The 18,447-nt window shown below is 46.8% G+C and overlaps 1 protein-coding gene across 1 annotated transcript in view; it reads right to left on the bottom strand.

Moving 5' to 3' along the window:
- The window catches only part of LOC139230373 (von Willebrand factor A domain-containing protein 2-like), a 181,270-nt gene extending 165,673 nt beyond the window's left edge, over window positions 1-15,597 (bottom strand). The window contains exon 1 of the mRNA XM_070862201.1: window positions 15,345-15,597. Within this exon, the coding sequence (XP_070718302.1) occupies window positions 15,345-15,597 (253 nt within the window). The remainder of the gene's footprint in view (window positions 1-15,344) is intronic.
- Between the last annotated feature and the right edge of the window lie 2,850 nt (window positions 15,598-18,447).

Below are 18,447 nucleotides of genomic sequence, written 5' to 3' on the forward strand. Positions count from 1 at the left end.
CTGATAGTCTGCATCCCAAAGTACTTAAAAAAGTGGCCCTAGAAATAGTGGATGCATTGGTGATCATTTTCCAACAGTCTATCGAATCTGCATCAGTTCCTATGGACAGGAGGGTAGCTAATGTAACACCACTTTTTAAGAAAGGAGGGAGAGAGAAAACGGGTAATTATAGACCGGTTAGCCTGACATCAGTAGTGGGGAAAATGTTGGAATCAATTATTAAAGATGAAATAGCAGCGCATTTGGAAAGCAGTGACAGGATCGGTCCAAGTCGGCATGGATTTATGAAAGAGAAATCATGCTTGACAAATCTTCTAGAATTTTGTGAGGATGTAACTAGTAGAGTGGACAAGGGAGAACTAGTGGATGTGATGTATTTGGACTTTCAAAAGGCTTTTGACAAGGTCCCACACAAGAGATTGGTGTGCAAAATTAAAGCACATGGTATTAGGGGTAATGTACTGACATGGATAGAGAACTGGTTGGCAGACAGGAAGCAGAGAGTCGGGATAAATGGGTCCTTTTCAGAATGGCAGGCAGTGACTAGTGGGGTGCCGCAGGGCTCAGTGCTGGAACCCCAGCTATTTACAATATACATCAATGATTTAGATGAAGGAATTGAGAGTAATATCTCCAAGTTTGCAGATGACACTAAGCTGGGTGGCGGTGTGAGCTGTGAGGAGGATGCTAAGAGGCTGCAGGGTGAGTTGGATAGGTTCGGTGATTGGGCAAACGCATGGCAGATGCAGTGTAATGTGGATAAATGTGAGGTTATCCACTTTGGTGGCAAAAACACAAAGGCAGAACATTATCTGAATGGCGGCAGATTAGGAAAAGGGGAGGTGCAATGAGACCTGGGTGTCATGGTATATCAGTCATTGAAAGTTGGCATGCAAGTACAGCAGGCGGTGAAGAAGGCAAATGGTATATTGGCCTTCATAGCCAGGGGATTTGAGTATAGGAGCAAGGTAGTCTTACTGCAGTTGTACAGGGCCTTAGTGAGGCCTCACCTGGAATATTGTGTTCAGTTTTGGTCTCCTAAGCTGAGGAAGGACGTTTATGCTATTGAGGGAATACAGTGAAGGTTCACCAGACTGATTCCTGGGATGGCAGGACTGACATATGGGGAGAGAATGGGTTGACTGGGCCTGTATTCACTGGAGTTTAGAAGAAGGAGAGGGGATCTCATAAAACCATTAAAAATTCTGATGGGACTGGACAGGTTAGATGCAGGAAGAATGTTCCCGATGTTGGGGAAGTCCAGAACCAGGGGACATAGCCTAAGGATAAGGGGTAAACCATTTAGGACTGAAATGAGGAGAAACCTCGTCACTCAGAGAGTTGTTAACCTGTGGAATTCCCTACCGCAGAGAGTTATTGATGCCAGTTCATTGGATATATTCAAGAGGGAGTTAGATATGGCCCTTACGGCTAAAGGGATCAATGGGTATGGAGAGAAAGCAGGAAAGGGGTACTGAGGTAAATGATCAGCCATGATCTTATTGAATGGTGGTGCAGGCTCAAAGGGCCGAATGGCCTACTCCTGCACCTATTTTCTATGTTTTCTATGTTTCTATGTTGCACACCAGCCACCACACGGGCTTGACAGAGCTAGGTCTTGGTCCAGTGGCAAGGATTACCCAAGACTAACTGGAGACCAGCTCTGCTGCACAGACTGAGCACGCACACATATCGTAGTGTGGGCTGGTCTGTGCCCTGGGCCCTCACCTCTTCTGGGCCCCAGATTTATGCCTCTCCTGGGCCCCAGTCACTTCCCTCTACAAACTCTTGCCACGCTTTCATCCCTCCTGCTGTGCCTGTCCGTACTGCAATCAGCGACTTGATTTCGCAGCCGTCACCCTCCTGCAGCAGCATGCGCTGCTCCCTGCAGTGGCATGCTGCCACACACTTTTCCCTGCAGTGGCCCCGGCCTGCTGATGGTCTTGCAGGCCGGGATCGCACCAATTTCCATGCCGGGCCACTGCACCCTGCTCCCTCCAATGGCCCCGGCCTGCTGATGGTCTTGCACACAGGCACGGGCATGTGTGTCGATGCCTTTGACAGTTACTGTTTGCAAGCTCCCAAAAGAAATACAACTCTATCTTAGCAGCACCTTGCATGGTATTACATTCCTTATAAAACCGCCGACTGTATGACTTATTGTGAGCACTGTCACAGGAGATATTTAATTATTAAAGTACTCAAGCCTACCATTAACTCTGCTGCTGATGTTATTCATGGATTCATCATAGGCAGTCCCTCGGAATCGTGGAAGACTTGCTTCCACTCTAAAAATGAGTCCTTAGGTGGCTGATCAGTCCAATATGAGATCCACAGTCCCTGTCACAGGTGGGTCAGATAGTTGTTGAGGGAAGGGGTGGGTTGGACTGGTTTGCCACTTGCTTTTTCCGCTGCCTTCCGTTTGATTTCTGCACGCTCTAGGTGATGAGACGCGAGGTGATCAGCGCCTTCCCGGATGTACTTCCTCCACTTCAGTCGGTCTTTGTCCAGGGACTCCCAGGTGTCAGTGGGGATGTTGCACTTTTTCAGGGAGGCTTTGAGGGTGTCCTTGTAACATTTCCTCTGTTCACCTTTGGCTCGTTTGCCAGGAAGGAGTTCCAAGTAGAGCGCTTGCTTTGGGAATCTCGTGTCTGGCATGCGAATTATGTTGCCTGCCCTGCGGAGCTGATCAAGTGTGGTCAGTGCTTCAATGCTGGGGATGTTGGCCTGGTCAAGGATGCTAATGTTAGTGCATCTGTTTGGTAGGTGGTGAATTTGTTATGAGGCAAAATGTTCATACATTCTATAATTTGTAATAGATTACATTTAAATTTACAAATGATTCAATTTTGAAATGTTTTGTACATCTACCTGTTAAAATCAGCAATCTGCTTATACACAGTAGCAAAATCCAAACACAAAACTGAGCTGCTTGGAAGAAAGCTACTCATCAGTTTTACTTAAACCTGAAATAATGATGTGATGTTTAAACTCATTTGTGCGCAAATAAAGATTTTACATTTTAACCAAGGTAACAACAAACAACAAAAACAACTTGTATTTATATAGCACCCTTAATGTAGGAAATACCTCAAGGCACTTCATAGGAGCACGGTCAAATAATAAATTGACATTGAGCCAAATAAGGAGATATTAGGATGGGTGCCTAAAAGTATGGTAAAAGAGGTAGGGCTAGAGAGAAGTGGCAGAGGTAGCTGAATGAATGGTCTGAACCATAGTGACAAAGGGCTTAATTTTACAGGTTGGTAGTGGGCGCGATCGGTGGTGGGTCCGGTGGGAAAGTTGGTTTTCTTGACAGCGGGTAGGGAACCCGCTGTCAATTCGCTCCCTCATGCCTTTCCTACAGGCGCATTTGTCAGCGTGGAGCTGACATGACCTGCAATGGCAGGGGACCCAGTTGAAATCATTAGAAGGTACTTTACAGGCACTTAAGTGCCTTTTCCCCTTGCATTTTTAATTTCTCTGCATGGTCACGGGATTCACACAGCTCGGGAATCATGTCTTTCAATCTGAGGCGTGAATTCCGTAGCCATTGCCCCAGCTGATTACATGACAGCATGAAAAACAAACCAAAATAACAACATGTTGATTACATCAGCTAATAGATTGATTGAGATTCTGTACTACTTGAAAAGCTACCGATTAATTTTTCACTGGCCATTCTCGGTTGTTTCCTTGCAACTGAACAGTAATTGCAGTGAATTGATCTGCACTATAAAAAATGACATATATGATTTAAATACATTTTTGTGTTGTTTCTGATCAGGTTTTTCTCACAGTATACTGTGATTGTCCAGTTACACGTTAAATCAAGTCATCAACCGTAACAATTTCATTCACATCGCTCATTCCACTGGTTCAATTTGCTTTCAGTCCCTGAATATGACTAATGTAATTTTTCAGTCTGAGATTTTGGGGTGAATTTCTGCAGAGGTTCTCTCACTTGTCCATTGTTAACTTCAACAGAAGAGCTGCAGAAATCCCAGGAACACATTGTAAGCACCACTTACACTGTTTGTCCGGGATTCTGCAGCTGTTCCACTGAACTTGCATAAGATTGTAAATCCACCCCTTTACAATTACATTTAAAATCTGCTTAATTTTATGTATTATTTATAAACACACATCCACACAGCACTGTCCCCCAGTCATCAAGATCCAATGCGCGGCCTTGGACAACATGGACCACTTTCCATACCTCGGGAGCCTATGATCAGCAAGGGCAGACATCGACAAAGTCATTCAACACCACCTCCAGTGCACCAGTGCAGCCTTTGGCTACCTGAGGAAGAGAGTGTTCAAAGATCAGGCCCTCAAATCTGGCATCAAACTTATGGTCTACAGGACTGTAGTGATATCCACCCTCCTGTATGGCTCAGAGACATGGACCATATACAGTTGACACCTCAAATCTCTGGAGAAATACCACCAGCGATGTCTCCGCAAGATCCTGCAAATCCCCTGGGAGAACAGATGCACCAACATCAGTGTTCTTGATCAGGACAACATCCCCAGCATCGAAGCACTGACCACACTCGACCAGCTCCGTTGGGCAGGCCACATTGTTCGCACGCCCGACACGAGACTCCCAAAGCAAGCATTCTACTCGGAACTCCTACACGACAAGCGAGCCCCAAGTGGGCAGGGGGAACGTTTCATGACACCCTCAAAGCGTCCTTGATAAAGTGCAACATCCCCACCGACACCTGGGAGTCCCTGGTCAAAGATCGCCCTAATCTAGGAAGAGCATCCAGGAGGGCACTGAGCACCTCGAGTCTCATCGCCGAGAGCATGCAGAAAACAAGTGCAGGCAGTGGAAGGAGCGCGCGGCAAATGGATTCACCACCCACCCTTTCCTCCAACGACTGTCTGTCCCACCCTCGACAGAGATTGTAATTCCTGTATTGGACTGTTCAGTCACCTGAGAACTCACTTTTGGAGTGGAAGCAAGTCTTCCTCGATTTCTGCCTATGATGATGATGAAGGATCCTGACTTAAAACACATCATGAATGACATCACCAGACCCATTCCATATAATTGGTCCAGGTAACTCGTTGAGCGAACTTAATAGGCTCCATTAAGTTAAGTTCATTTTCTACAGTGGGATGGAGCCAGCAGTGGGTCATGACCCGCCAAGGACACCGGCCGCACCAGGCCCGCCAAGATAAGGAAAATTCCAGCCAAAGAAATTCATGAGCTCCTGTTGTATTTGTTGTTGGAGGTGAAGGTAGAGGGGCAGAGGAGAGTTGTTTAAGGAGATGGTTATGGGGATGATCCTGGAATAGTGAGCAGTTTTGGTAGTGGAGAACATTGCCCAATAGGAACATAAGGAACAGGAGTAGGTCCCTCGACTGCTCTGCAATTTAATAAGATCATGGCTGATCTGCAGATCAATTCCATTTTTCCCGTCTTTGCTCCATATCCCTTGATACCTTCATCTAATAAAAATCACTCCCAGTCTTGAAAGTTTCAAAAGCTCCTTAGCCTTTTGGGGTGGTGAATTCCAGATTTCGACTATCCTTTGTGTGAAAAAGTGTTTCTTGATTTTGCTGCAGAATGGCTTAGCTCTAATTTTAAGATTATGACCTCTTGTTTTTGATTCCCCCACCAGAGGAAAGAATTTCTCCCTATGAATCCTTTTAACATTTTAAACATCTCAATTAGATCACCCCTCAATCTTCTATACTCAAGGGAATACAAGCTAAGTTTATGTAACCTGTCTTCATAATTTAACCCTCTAAGCCCCGATATAATTCTGGTGAATCTACGACACAACCTCTCGAAAGCCAATATGTCTTTTACGAGGTTCGTGCCCAAAACTGAATGCAGTACTCCAGAGGAGGTCTGACCAAGACGTTATACAACTGAAGCATAACTTCCACCCCTTTGTAGTCCAACCCCCTTAAGATAACGGCCAACCTTCTATTGGCTTTTTTGATTCATTTTTGTACCTATCTACCAGCTTTTAATAATTTGTGAACTTGGACTCTCAAATAGTTTTGCTCTTCTATAGTCCCTAGTTTTTCATCATTTAGAAAATACTCCAATCCATCTTTCTTGGGTCGAAAGTGGTGGACCTCACATTTGCCCACATTGAAGTCTATTTGCCATAGTTTTGCCCACTCACTTAATCTATCTATGTCTCTTTGCAACTTCCTGCTCCCACTTGCACTGCTTATTGGCTCTCCTAACATAGCATCATCTGCAAACTTGGATATATTACTTTCTATTAATTCATTCAAATCATTAATAAATCTGGTGAAAAGATGTGGCCCCAGAACAGATCCTTGGAGAACACCAGCTGTCACATCCGACCAATCTGAGTACATACTCTTTATCCCCATTCTTTGTCTCCTATACCCAACCAATTTCCAACCTAAGTCAAAAGTTTCCTCTAAGTCCACGCACTCTCTTTTTGCTAATCATTTTTTGTGTGGAACCTTATCGAATGCCTTCTGGAGGTCCATCGAGATAACATCCATAGACATTCCTTTGTCTACCTTATTCGTGACCTCCTCAAAAAATTCAAAACATTCAAAACATATCAAACATTTATTTTGTTTAATATTAGATCCATAGAATGAAGGGAAACATTTCTTGTCAAAATGTATGACAGAAAGCTGAACATAGAGATTAAGTAAAAATACCTATTTGAAAAAAATCAAGAACAAATTGTAATACTTGAGTCAAATTAAACTAGGCATTCCTACTCTGTAATCCTTCATCTGAACTATTTCTCCATAGGCCTATTATTCCATGTGCGGAATGTTTTCTTAGTGAAAATATCACCTGGCCAAGAAAATTGGCCCCAAAATGTCACAGAAATCTCTGAAAAATACAGTGGGGGTAATTTTGACTTTAGGTGATAGTGTAAAACAGGCAAAATTGATTCCGTCGCATGTTATTCATCTCCCACGATTTTCATTTCCACAATGTATCTTTAAATGGACTGGTTCACTTAAGACGGCAATCTCTAAAAAATTCCTGAAACAAAAAAATATGGAAATCTCAGAAATACAGCAAAAATGTTCAATAAACACGATATGTGCCTTCATGCTTTCCTCCTGTGCTCTTCTGCTATAACCATTTACACGTTATCTGCACCCCTCTTTTGTTTCTATACTTGTTTCATTATCACCTCAAATTCCCTTGCCTCATCATCACTTTTGTCATCTAATCACTCCTGCCCTCCACATGATTTTTTTCTACCCCTTTTCCCTGGCTTGTACTTGCTTAAAAGCTGTTCATCTCTAGCATCTTTCAATTCTGAAGGAAGGTCATCGATCTGTTTCTCTCTCCACAGATACTGCCTGACCAGCTGAGTATTTCCAACATTTTCTGTTTTTATTTATTATATGCACAGATTTATTGAAGTAACTATTTATTTCTCTACCTGCACCTAGTAAGGAAAATTTTATTTTATAGGATTAAGTTTAAAAACCTTGTTTTACAATATCTAGGGAGATCACTTCCAAACTTCTTTCCAAATTATTTCACTAGCGACGTGCACTGCATCACTCGTCTTTCCTTCCTCTTAGGCTACAGTTTTACCTATGACTTATTGTGAACAATGCCAGAGTGATAATATTTTCTCAGGTAACATTTCTGTCATGGAAATAATCTATTTTAGTTACCTCCTGAAATAGTGAATTGAAGTAATAATAATGGATTCTTACAAGTTTCCTGTTTACTTGTATTTAAATTTATTTGCGATATTACTGTATTTTTTGGCACTGTCTCATTTTCTATTCTTGAAGACAATTATTGAAAACAGTTCTAGAATGTTAGACTACATTATACCATGTGGTTACCTAGAATATTTTTTATTCAAATACATGGAGCGGGGTGACATGGGCCTTGCATCACAGGAGAACCATCATTTTTTTGTACTTCAATCATATAGTTGTGTGATCACCCACCAGAATGTTTACGAGGCAAATTCTTGCACAAGATATCATCTGTCCAGGATTTTGCTTTAATAATAATGGTGAGCCTCACCATTATTACAGGATAAACCTGACAGCAACTTCTGGCATCCACACAGGCACAGTTAAACACGGAAATCTAGAAATTGCTGTCAGAGATGTCCTGCTCCTGCACAGGGTACGCTGCTGCGGGTCAGGGTAGTCACATCCATGGTACTCACCACGTGCTAGGGGAGAAGAGGCCAGTTCATCAGCGGGGAAGCAGAGGCCCATCATCGTTGAAGGGGAGGAGGCCCAATCATCATTGAGGAGGTGAGGTCTAGCTGCCATTGAAGGAGGAGGAGAGGCCAGCCATCGTCGCTGAAGAGGAGAAGGCCCAATCGCTGCTGAGGAGGATAGGCCCAGCCATCGTCGCTGGAAGATGCCCAATCTCTGCTGGAGGAGGCCTGATTTATTGCCGCTGGAGGGGGCCCGGTTGTCGTTGGGAATGGCCCGATCATCGTTGGAGGGGTGAAGGCCTGATCGATGCTGGAGGGAGCCCGATCACCATTGGAGGGGCTCGATCGTCTTTGGAGATGCCTGTTGGAGGAGGCCTGATCGCCATTGGAAGAACCTGATTGCCGTTGGATGAGGTCTGATCGCCATTGAAGGGGCCTGATCGCTGTTAGAGGAGCACGATCGCTGCTGGAGAGGGTCCGATCGCCGCTGGAGGGACCCGATCGCTATTGGAGGGGTCCAATCACCGCTGGAGGGGGTCCGTTCGCCGCTGGAGGGTGTCCGATCGCCGTTGGAGGGGGCCGATCACCTGGTCGGAGGCTCAAAGAGTGTTTGAGAACCAGGCCCTCAAACCTACCACCAAGCTCTTGGTCTACAGGGCTGTAATAATACCCACCCTCTTGTATGGGTCAGAGGCATGGACGATGTACAGAAGACACAGCAAGACGCTGGAGCTATATCACCAACGATGTCTCCGCAAGAGCCTGCAAATCCCCTGGGAGGACAGATGCACCAACATCAGTGTCCTCACCCAGGCTAACATCCCCAGCCTTGAAGTACTAACCACACTCACTCAGCCTCGCTGGGCAGGCCATATAGTTCACATGCCAGACAAGAGGCTCCCCAAGCAATTGCTCTACGCGGAGCTCCTTCATGGCAAACGAGCCAAAGGTGGGCAGCAGAAACTTTATAACCCTCAAAGCCTCCCTGGTGAAGTGCAACATCACCACTGATACCTGGGAGACCCTGGCTGAAGACTGCCCTAGGTGGAGAAAGTGCATCCGGGAGGGCACTGAGCTCTTCGAATCTCAATGCTGCGAGCGTGAAGAGGTCAGACGCAGGCAGCGGAAGGAGCGTATGGTAAATCAGTGCCACCCCCACTTCCTCCGACGAATATCTGTCCCACCTGTGACAGGGTCTGTGGCTCTCGTGTTGGACTGTTCAGCCACCAAAGAATTTGTCACGTTTGTAACCTTCACATAACTGTAACCTTTATGTAACAACACTGTACACTGTATACACCTGAGAAATGCACACCTTGACCACAGGGGGTGAACTTGTGGGAGACACTCCTCACCTGGTCATCCAGGTATATAAAAGGAGTTCCCATGCAGGGTCATCTCTTCTTGGTCCTGTGAATAAAGGTACAGGTTACAGAGTGACCTTGTCTCCAGTATGTGCCTCATGTTGATTTGCTGTAGTGTGTAAGGACACAACATTTGGTGACGAGAAACGGGAATCAATGACTCAAGAGAATGGCCACCGGTAGCACGGAGGAACGGTACTGTGTTGGTGAGGACTGGGGCGATTTCGTTGCGAGGCTCCAGCAGAGCTTTGTCACGAAGGACTGGCTGGGAGCGGCAGCGGCTGACAAGTGAAGGGCGCATCTACTGACCAGCTGTGGATCTAAGACTTACGCGCTGATGAAAGACCTGCTCGCACCCGAGAAGCCGGCTGACAAGACCTTTGAGGAGCTCAGCAAACTGATCGGTGAGCACCTCAAACCGGCGAGTAGTATACACATGGCCCGACACCGATTCTATATGCACCGACATCGGGAAGGACAGAGCATACCGGACTTCGTTGCGGACCTTCGGCGCTTGGCCAACCTCTGTAAGTTCACAGACACCTGCAGGGGGGAGATGTTACGGGATTTCTTCACTGAGGGCATTGTTCACGCCGGGATTTTTAGGAAGCTAATTGAGACCAAGGACTTGACCTTGGAAGCAGCAGCATTGATGGCTCAAACCTTCATGGCTGGGGAGGAGGAAACCAAGATCATATACGTGCGCAACTCTGCTCCCAACGTGGCGATGGAGCAGGGAGTTAACATGGTAAACGCGACTCAGAACCCCACAGGCAGGCAAGGACAATTCTACACCAACCAGGCAGTAACAGACTCTAGGGTGGGTCCTGAACGGACATTTACACCATCACAAGGGACAATACGTCCCGGGATGGGACCATTAACACCCACAAACAGAGTGCTCAAGAGTAATTAAAGAGACAATCAGAGAGGAATGCCTGGTAACAGCTCTTTTGTTCACAACAATCTCAGCTCATGCTGGAGGTGCGGGGGCAAACATGCTACGAAGACCTGCCGGTTTCAACAATTCATCTGCAGAAATTGTAATTTGAGTGGACATTTAGCCAGGATGTGCAGGAAGCCCGCAGCAAGGCTGGTTTATGAAGTGGATGAACCAGAAGAGGGGTCTGCAAGGCAGGGGTATGCCTGGGACACAGCAATGGATGCTGAAGTTCAGCGGGTCCAGGTGGCAAACATCCACAGCTCATACACAAAAACACCATCTATGATGATGAGAGTACTGTTAAACGGCATCCCCGGTACGCATGGAGCTGGACACAGGAGCCAGCCAGGCTCTTATGAGTGTCCAACAATTTGAGAATCTGTGGCCACTCAGAGCTAGCAGACCCAAACTAGAACGCATTGACACGCAATTACGGACGTACACCAAAGAAATCATCCCAGTGCTAGGCAGTGCAATGTTGGTGGTCACAGATAATGGATCTCAGAACCGGCTGCCACTCTGGATTGTCCCGGGAAATGGTTCCAAGCTTTTGGGGAGGAGCTGGCTAGCCGAGATGAACTGGAAATGGGGGGATGTGCACGCCATTTCATCTGTGGAGCGAAGTTCATGCTCACAGGTCCTACAAAAGTTCAAGTCATTATTTCAACCTGGTGTCGGGACTTTCAAAGGCACCAAAGTAAGGATACGCATCATCCCGGCCTCCACACCAGTGCACCACAAAGCTAGAGCTGTGCCGTATGTGATGCGGGAGAAAATTGAGAGTGAGTTGGACAGGTTGCTAAGAGAGGGCATAATTTCGCCTGTTGAATTTAGTGACTGGGCAAGCCCCATCGTCCCTGTCCTAAAAACGGATGACTCGGTCAGGATCTGTGGCGACTACAAGGCCACCATCAACCGAGTGTCCCTTCAGGACCAATACCTGCTTCCGAGAGCGGAGGATCTTTTTGCCACGCTGGCAGGCAGCAAGCTGTTCACCAAGTTGGACCTCACTTCGGCCTACATGACCCAGGAACTGGCTGAAGAATCCAAGCTACTGACCACCATCACCACGCACAAGGGCTGTTTGTCTACAACAGGTGTCCGTTTGGCATTCGTTCAGCAACCGCTATCTTTCAGAGGAACATGGAAAGCCTGCTCAAATCCATCCCCGGAACAATCATATTTCAGGACGACATCCTTATCATGGGTCGAGACACTGAGGAACATCTCCACAACCTGGAGGAGGTGCTATGCCGACTGGACCGGGTAGGCCTGCGACTAAAGAAGTCCAAGTGTGTGTTTTTGGTCCCAGAGGTCAAGTTTTTGGGCAGGAGGGTTGCCGCAGACGGGATCCGGCCCACCGAATCCAAAACGGAGGCGATCCGTTGCGTGCCCAGGCCTGGTAGCACATCAGAGTTGTGTTCATTTCTGGGACTATTGAACTATTTCGGGAACTTTCTACCGAACTTAAGTACATTGCTGGAGCCGCTACACGTGCTCCTGCGTGAGGGTTGCGATTGGTTTTGGGGGGACTGTCAGGAATGGGCTTTCAATCGGGCGCGGAACCTGCTTTGTTCTAATACGTTATTGACCCTGTATGACCACGGTAAGAAATTGGTTTTGACATGCGATGCATCATCCTATGGGATCAGGTGCGTGTTGCAGCAGAGTAATGATGAGGGCCAACTCTAACCTGTGGCTTATGCCTCCAGGTCGCTCTCCCAAGCAAAAAGGGGGTATGGGATGGTTGAAAAAGAAGCACTCGCATGTGTCTACGGGGTGAAAAAGATGCACCAGCACCCTTTTGGCAGAAGGTTCAAGTTAGAAACAGACCACAAGCCGTTAACATCCCTGTTGTCCAACAGCAAGGCTATCAATGCCAATGCATCAGCTCGCATACAGCGATGGGCTCTCATGCTGGCTGCGTATGACTACACCATACTGCACTGGCCAGGCACCGAAAATAGCGCTGACGCGCACAGCAGGCTTCCACTGGCCACCACTGATGGGGCAGCGGAGCAAAGCACTGAGATGGTCATGGCTGTCGATGCCTTTGACAGCGCAGGCTCTCCCATCACAGCCCGCCAGATCAAAACCTGGACAAACAGAGATCCCCTCCTATCTCTGATTAAGAAATGTGTCCTGACTGGGGATTTGGCGCACGCACACGGAGCATGCCCTGAAGAGGTCAGAATGAATCCATCCAAGCCGACTGCCTACTATGGGGCAGCGCGGTAGTCATGCCCCAGAGGGGTAGGGAAGCATTCATCAGGGAATTCCACAGCGAGCACCCAGGCATCGTGCTTATGAAGGCCATTGCCCAGTCACATGTATGGTGGCCGGGAATTGATGCAGACCTGGAACACTGTGTTCGCAGGTGCACGACGTGTGCCCAGCCGGGCAATGCCCCCAGGGAGGCCCCACTCAGCCCGTGGCCCTGGCCCACCAAGCCATGGTCACGTATACATGTAGACTACATGGGCCCATTCATGGGAAAGATGTTCCTCATTGTTGTTGATGCGTACTCGAAATGGATCGAGTGCATCATATTGAATTCGTGCACGACATCCACCACAGTGGAGAGTCTGCGTGCGGTCTTTGCGACCCACGCTTGCCAGACATCCTGGTTAGTGACAACGGTCCGTGTTTCACTAGCTATGAATTCCGGAAGTTCATGTCGGGTAATGGCATCAAACATGTCAGGACAGCGCCGTTCAAGCCGGCTTCCAATGGCCAGGCAGAACGTGCGGTCCAAATCATAAAGCAAGGCATGCTCCGGATTCAAGGACCCTCTCTTCAATACCATCTATCGCGCCTCCTGCTGGCCTACAGGTCCAGACCGAACTCGCTTACGGGAGTCCCGCCAGCGGAACTACTCATGAAACGTACACTAAAAACTCGGCTGTCCCTCATTCATCCAGTCTTGTCAGACATTGTTGAGGGCAAGCGCCAGTCCCAAAATGAGTGTCATGACCGTAACTCAAAGGGGAGATGGATAGAAATCGATGACCCCGTATTTGTTCTCAATCATGCTGTGGGGCCTAAGTGGCTCGAGGGTACTGTAATTGGTAAAGAGGGGAATAGGGTCATAGTGATCAGACTCAACAATGGGCAGATATGCCGCAAGCATCTGGACCAAGTAAAAAAAAAGGTTCAGCATGGACACTGAGGAACCTGAAGAAAATCATGAGATGCTGCCCACACCACTGCCAGTGAATGAGCAGCAAGAACCGTCAGCAGCATGCACAGTCCCTGCGGTCAGCCCGGACGAGCCAGAATCACCACAGGTTACAATGACGCATGCCAAGGCTCAACAACCAGAGCCCGAACTGCGGCGCTCCATGAGAGAGCGTCGACCGCCTGAAAGACTCAATCTTTGACCTAAAGGTGTTGGGGGGAGGTGATGTCATGTTTGTAACCTTCACATAACTGTAAGCTTTATGTAACAACACTGTACACTGTATACACCTGAGAAATGCACACCTTGACCACAGGGCGTGAAATTGTGGGAGACACTCCTCACCTGGTCATCCAGGTGTATAAAGGGAGGTCCCATGCAGGGTCATCACTTCTTGGTCCTGTGAATAAAGGTTTGGGTCACAGAGTGACCTTGTCTCCAGTATGTGCCTCATGTTGATTTGCTGTAGTGTGTAAGGACACAACAGAACTCATTTTAGGAGTGGAAGCAAGTCTTCCTCGACTCCGAGGGACTGCCTATGATGATGATGCACTGCTGCAGTCCTCGCCAGTGGACTGGCCAAGTGAACTTGCTGCACTTTCCCATTCGTCTTGCACTAAAAATGGCTGAAAAAGTTAGGGCTGGTGCATTTAGGAGTAAGTAAGGAAAGAGATTAAAAAGCAGGACCTCAAAGGTAGTAATTTCCGGATTGCTCCTGGTGCCATGAGCTAGTGAGTATAGAAATAGAAGGATTGAGCAGATGAATGTGTGGCTGGAGAGATGGTGCAGGAGGGAGGGCTTTAGATTCCTGGGATATTGGGACCAGTTCTGGGGAGTTGGAACCTATACAGGCCGGAAGGGTTGCATCTCAACAGGACCAATGCATCCCGGGTTTGTGAAATGTATATAATGACTTCAAAGACTTGTTACTGTAAACTCACTCAGGTGCAAACCTGGTTCAACTTTATTCGCACCCAAAGTGCACACATGACATGGTACTCATTCTTATATACACATAAGCATATTCCCGATGACCTCCGACAGTGGTGCCCCCTGGTGTCTAGTGACCCCACGCACCAATACATAACAACATCCCCCTTCAAGACCTTAGTATCAGTCTCTTTACAAATTAAGACGGTCTGGGGCTTTCCGCTCACGAGTTAATCGTCTCAGTTCAACTCCAGTTCTGGGCGAGCGTTCTGAGTCAGTTATGACCGGAGGCTGAGTAACCGATCTGATGGGAGTGGTAATAACCCTATCAGAGACTGAAAGTCCAGATTCAGTAATGACAGCAGAGTCTTCTGATGAATGAACATTGGTTGGTTGGTCACTGACTGCATCTTGCTCAACCGGTTCCAGTTCATCAGCAGTTTTATCTGATCAACATGTTTCCTGCATGTTTGCCCATTCTTGAGCACGACAATAAACACTCTGTTACCCTCCTTGGCCGTAACAGTACCGGCGATCCACTTTGGACCTTGACCATAATTCAGCACATAAACTGGATCGTTGACAGAGATGTCACGTGACACAGCAGCATGATCATGGTACCATTGCTGATTTTGACGTCTGTTTTCAACATGATCATTCAAATCAGAATAGACAAGCGAAAGCTTGGTCTTGAGAATTCTCTTCATCAGTAGTTCAGCAGGGGAGACCCCGGTAAGCGTGTGAGGCCTTGTCCTGTAACATACATGACAAATGAGTCTGCAGTGAATCCTGAGTCACACGTTTCATGCTTTGCTTGATCGTTTGAACCGCATGCTCTTTTTGACCATTAGATGCAGGTTTGAATGGAGCAGACCTTACATATCTGATAGCATTGAGTTTCATGAACTCCTGAAACTGAAGACTTGTGAAGCAAGATCCGTTATCGTTCACAACAGTGCCAGGCAAACCATGAGTAGCAAACATGACACGAAGGCTCTCAATAGTAACTGTGGACATACTGGATGGTATAATAATACACTCTATCCACTTTGAATATGCATCCACCACAACAAAAAACATCTTTCCCAGGAAGGGCCTGCAAAATCAATGTGTATCCTCAACCATGGTTTCGATGGCCATGACCAAGGACTCAGCGGAGATTCCGTTGTTATTTTACTTAGCTGCATGCAAGTATTGCACTGATGCACACATGATTCCAGGTCAGAATCAATTCCAGGCCACCAAACATGAGCCCTGACAATGGCTTTCATCATGGCGATACCAGGATGAGTGCTATGTAGTTCACTTACAAACTTTTCTCTGCCTTTCTTAGGCATAACAACACAATTGCCCCACAGTAGACAATCTGACTGAATGGATAGTTCATCTTTGCGACGGTTGTATGGTTTGGTCTCATCGCACATTTTCATGGGTATTGCAGACACAACGTTTCACAACCAATAAAATAGGATCATGGCTGGTCCAGATCCTCACTTGTTGAGCAGTGATGGGAGTTCCTTTACTCTTAAAAGCATCCATTACTAACAGTAGATCTGCAGGTTGAGGCATCTCCAGTTCAGGTGTGGGCAACAGCAGATGACTCAGTGCATCAGCACAATTCTCAGTGCTAGATCTATGATGAATAACATAATCATAGGCAGACAATGTCAATGGGTACAGGACGACGCATTGGTATCAATACCTTTATTTTCAGAAACAACGAAATGAGTGGCTTGTGATTTGTTTCGAGTTCAAAACGAAGACCAAACAGGTACTGATGCATCTTTTTGACCCCATACACACAGGCCAAAGCTTCTATTTCTACCATGCTGTAAACTCTTTCCGCCTTTGACAAACTTTTCAAGGCATACGCAACAGGTTGTAGCTTACCCGACTCATTTGCTTGTTGGAGTACACAGCCAACCCAATATGATGAAGCTTCACAGGCCAATACAAGACGCTGACATGGATCATAGTGAACAAGCAGCTTGTTCGAACAGAGCAAATTCTTGGCTTTCTCAAAAGCTCTATCTTGAGATACACCCCAGACCCAGTTGTCGCTTTTTCTGAGCAGCATGTGCAGGGCTCTAACAAAGTGCTCAAACTGGGTAAGAAATTACCGAAGTAGTTGAATAAATCAGCTCCGTCACATTCTGAGATCTGGGTGCATTTTTGATGGCCTTGGTTTTCGAATCAGTAGGCCTGATGCCATCAACAGCAATCTTCCTCCCCAGGAATTCAACTTTAGGTGCCATGAAGACACATTTTAAATGTTTCAGACTGAGTCCCACTTTGTCCAGAAGATGTAGGACTTCTTCAAGATTGTTCAGGTGTTCAGCAGTGTCATGACCTGTGACCTGTGAAACACGACGGTTCTAGGAACGGACTTCAGTAGACTCTCCATGTTCCTCTGAAATATGGCTGCAGCCGAACGGATTCCAAAAGGACACCTGTTGTAGACAAACAGTCCTTTATGGGTGTTGATGCAGGTGAGTTTCTTCAAAGTGTTGACAAACTCCTATGTCATATAGGCCAACGTCAGATCCAGTTTAGTGAATGACTTTCCACCAGCTAGCATGGCGAACAGTTCATCAACTTTCGATAGCGGATACTGATCCTGTTTCGAAAATCAGTTAATCGTAACCTTGTAGTCTCCACAGATCTTGACAGTGCCATCACTCTTTAACACAGGAGCGATGGGACTGGCCCATTCATTAAGTTCGACCGATGATATGACCCCTTCACGTTGGAGTCTGTCAATTTCGACCTTCTCCCTCATCATGTATGGAACAGACCGAGCTTTATGATAAAGGTCTTGCATCAGAATCCAGGTGAATCTGCACCTTGGCTCCAGTAAAATTCCAATGCCCGGTTCAAACAAAAAAGGAAACTTCTTCAGCACTTGAGCACATGAAGTGTCATCCACCGAGGATAACGCTTTGCTATCATTCCAGTTCCACTTGATTTTCTCAAGCCAATTTCTGCCGAACAGCGTTGGACCATTGCCTGGGACAATCCATAATGGTAAATCGTGAACCACACCATCATACGATACCTTGACTACTGCACTGCCAATCACCAGTATGAGATCCTTAGTTTAAGTACGCAACTTGGCATTGACTGGACTCAGTTTAGGCTTCACAGCCTCAGTGACTCACAACTTGTCAAATGCCCTTTGGCTCATTATCGACTGACTCGTACCCGTGTCCAGCACCATTGATACAGGCACACCATTCAGCATCACATTAACCATTATCGGTTGGCTCTTTCTCAGGAACGAATACAGGCCATGCACTTCCTCCTCGGGTATCTTGGGTTGCATCTCTGGGCCAGCACTAGACTGGTCATCATCATCAATGAGCACGCTTGCTCAGTTGTGGGCACATTCGCTGAAGATGCCCCACTTTCTAGCCTTTACAGATGTACTGTTTAAACTGACACTGATGAGGCCGATGATTGCCCCCACAACACCAACAGGGTGAAATCGGATTCATACCAGTTGATGGACTTTCAGCAGCTACAGGTTTCACATAAGCAGCCGAGTAGGCCCTGCCATAAGCAGCTCTGCCAGACGACGACACAATCTTGTTTACAGTATTTGCCGTGGAGCTCCGACTCTTTGATAATATCTGTCTTAAATTATCATCAGTCACCATGCATGCCTGGGCAGTCGCGATGGCCTTGCTCAACTCCAGCGTTTCTGCAGCCAATAATTTCCGAAGGATCACATCATGGTTGATGCCTATCACGAAGAAATCTTGCAGCATGTCTTCCAACACGTTTCCAAACTTACACAGCTCAGCCAGACGTCTTCGGTCGGTGACGAATCCTGACACATCCTGGCCCTCAGCACGAACATGTGTGTAG

This window comes from Pristiophorus japonicus, chromosome 2, assembly GCF_044704955.1.
Source record: "Pristiophorus japonicus isolate sPriJap1 chromosome 2, sPriJap1.hap1, whole genome shotgun sequence".
NCBI lineage: Eukaryota > Metazoa > Chordata > Chondrichthyes > Pristiophoridae > Pristiophorus > Pristiophorus japonicus.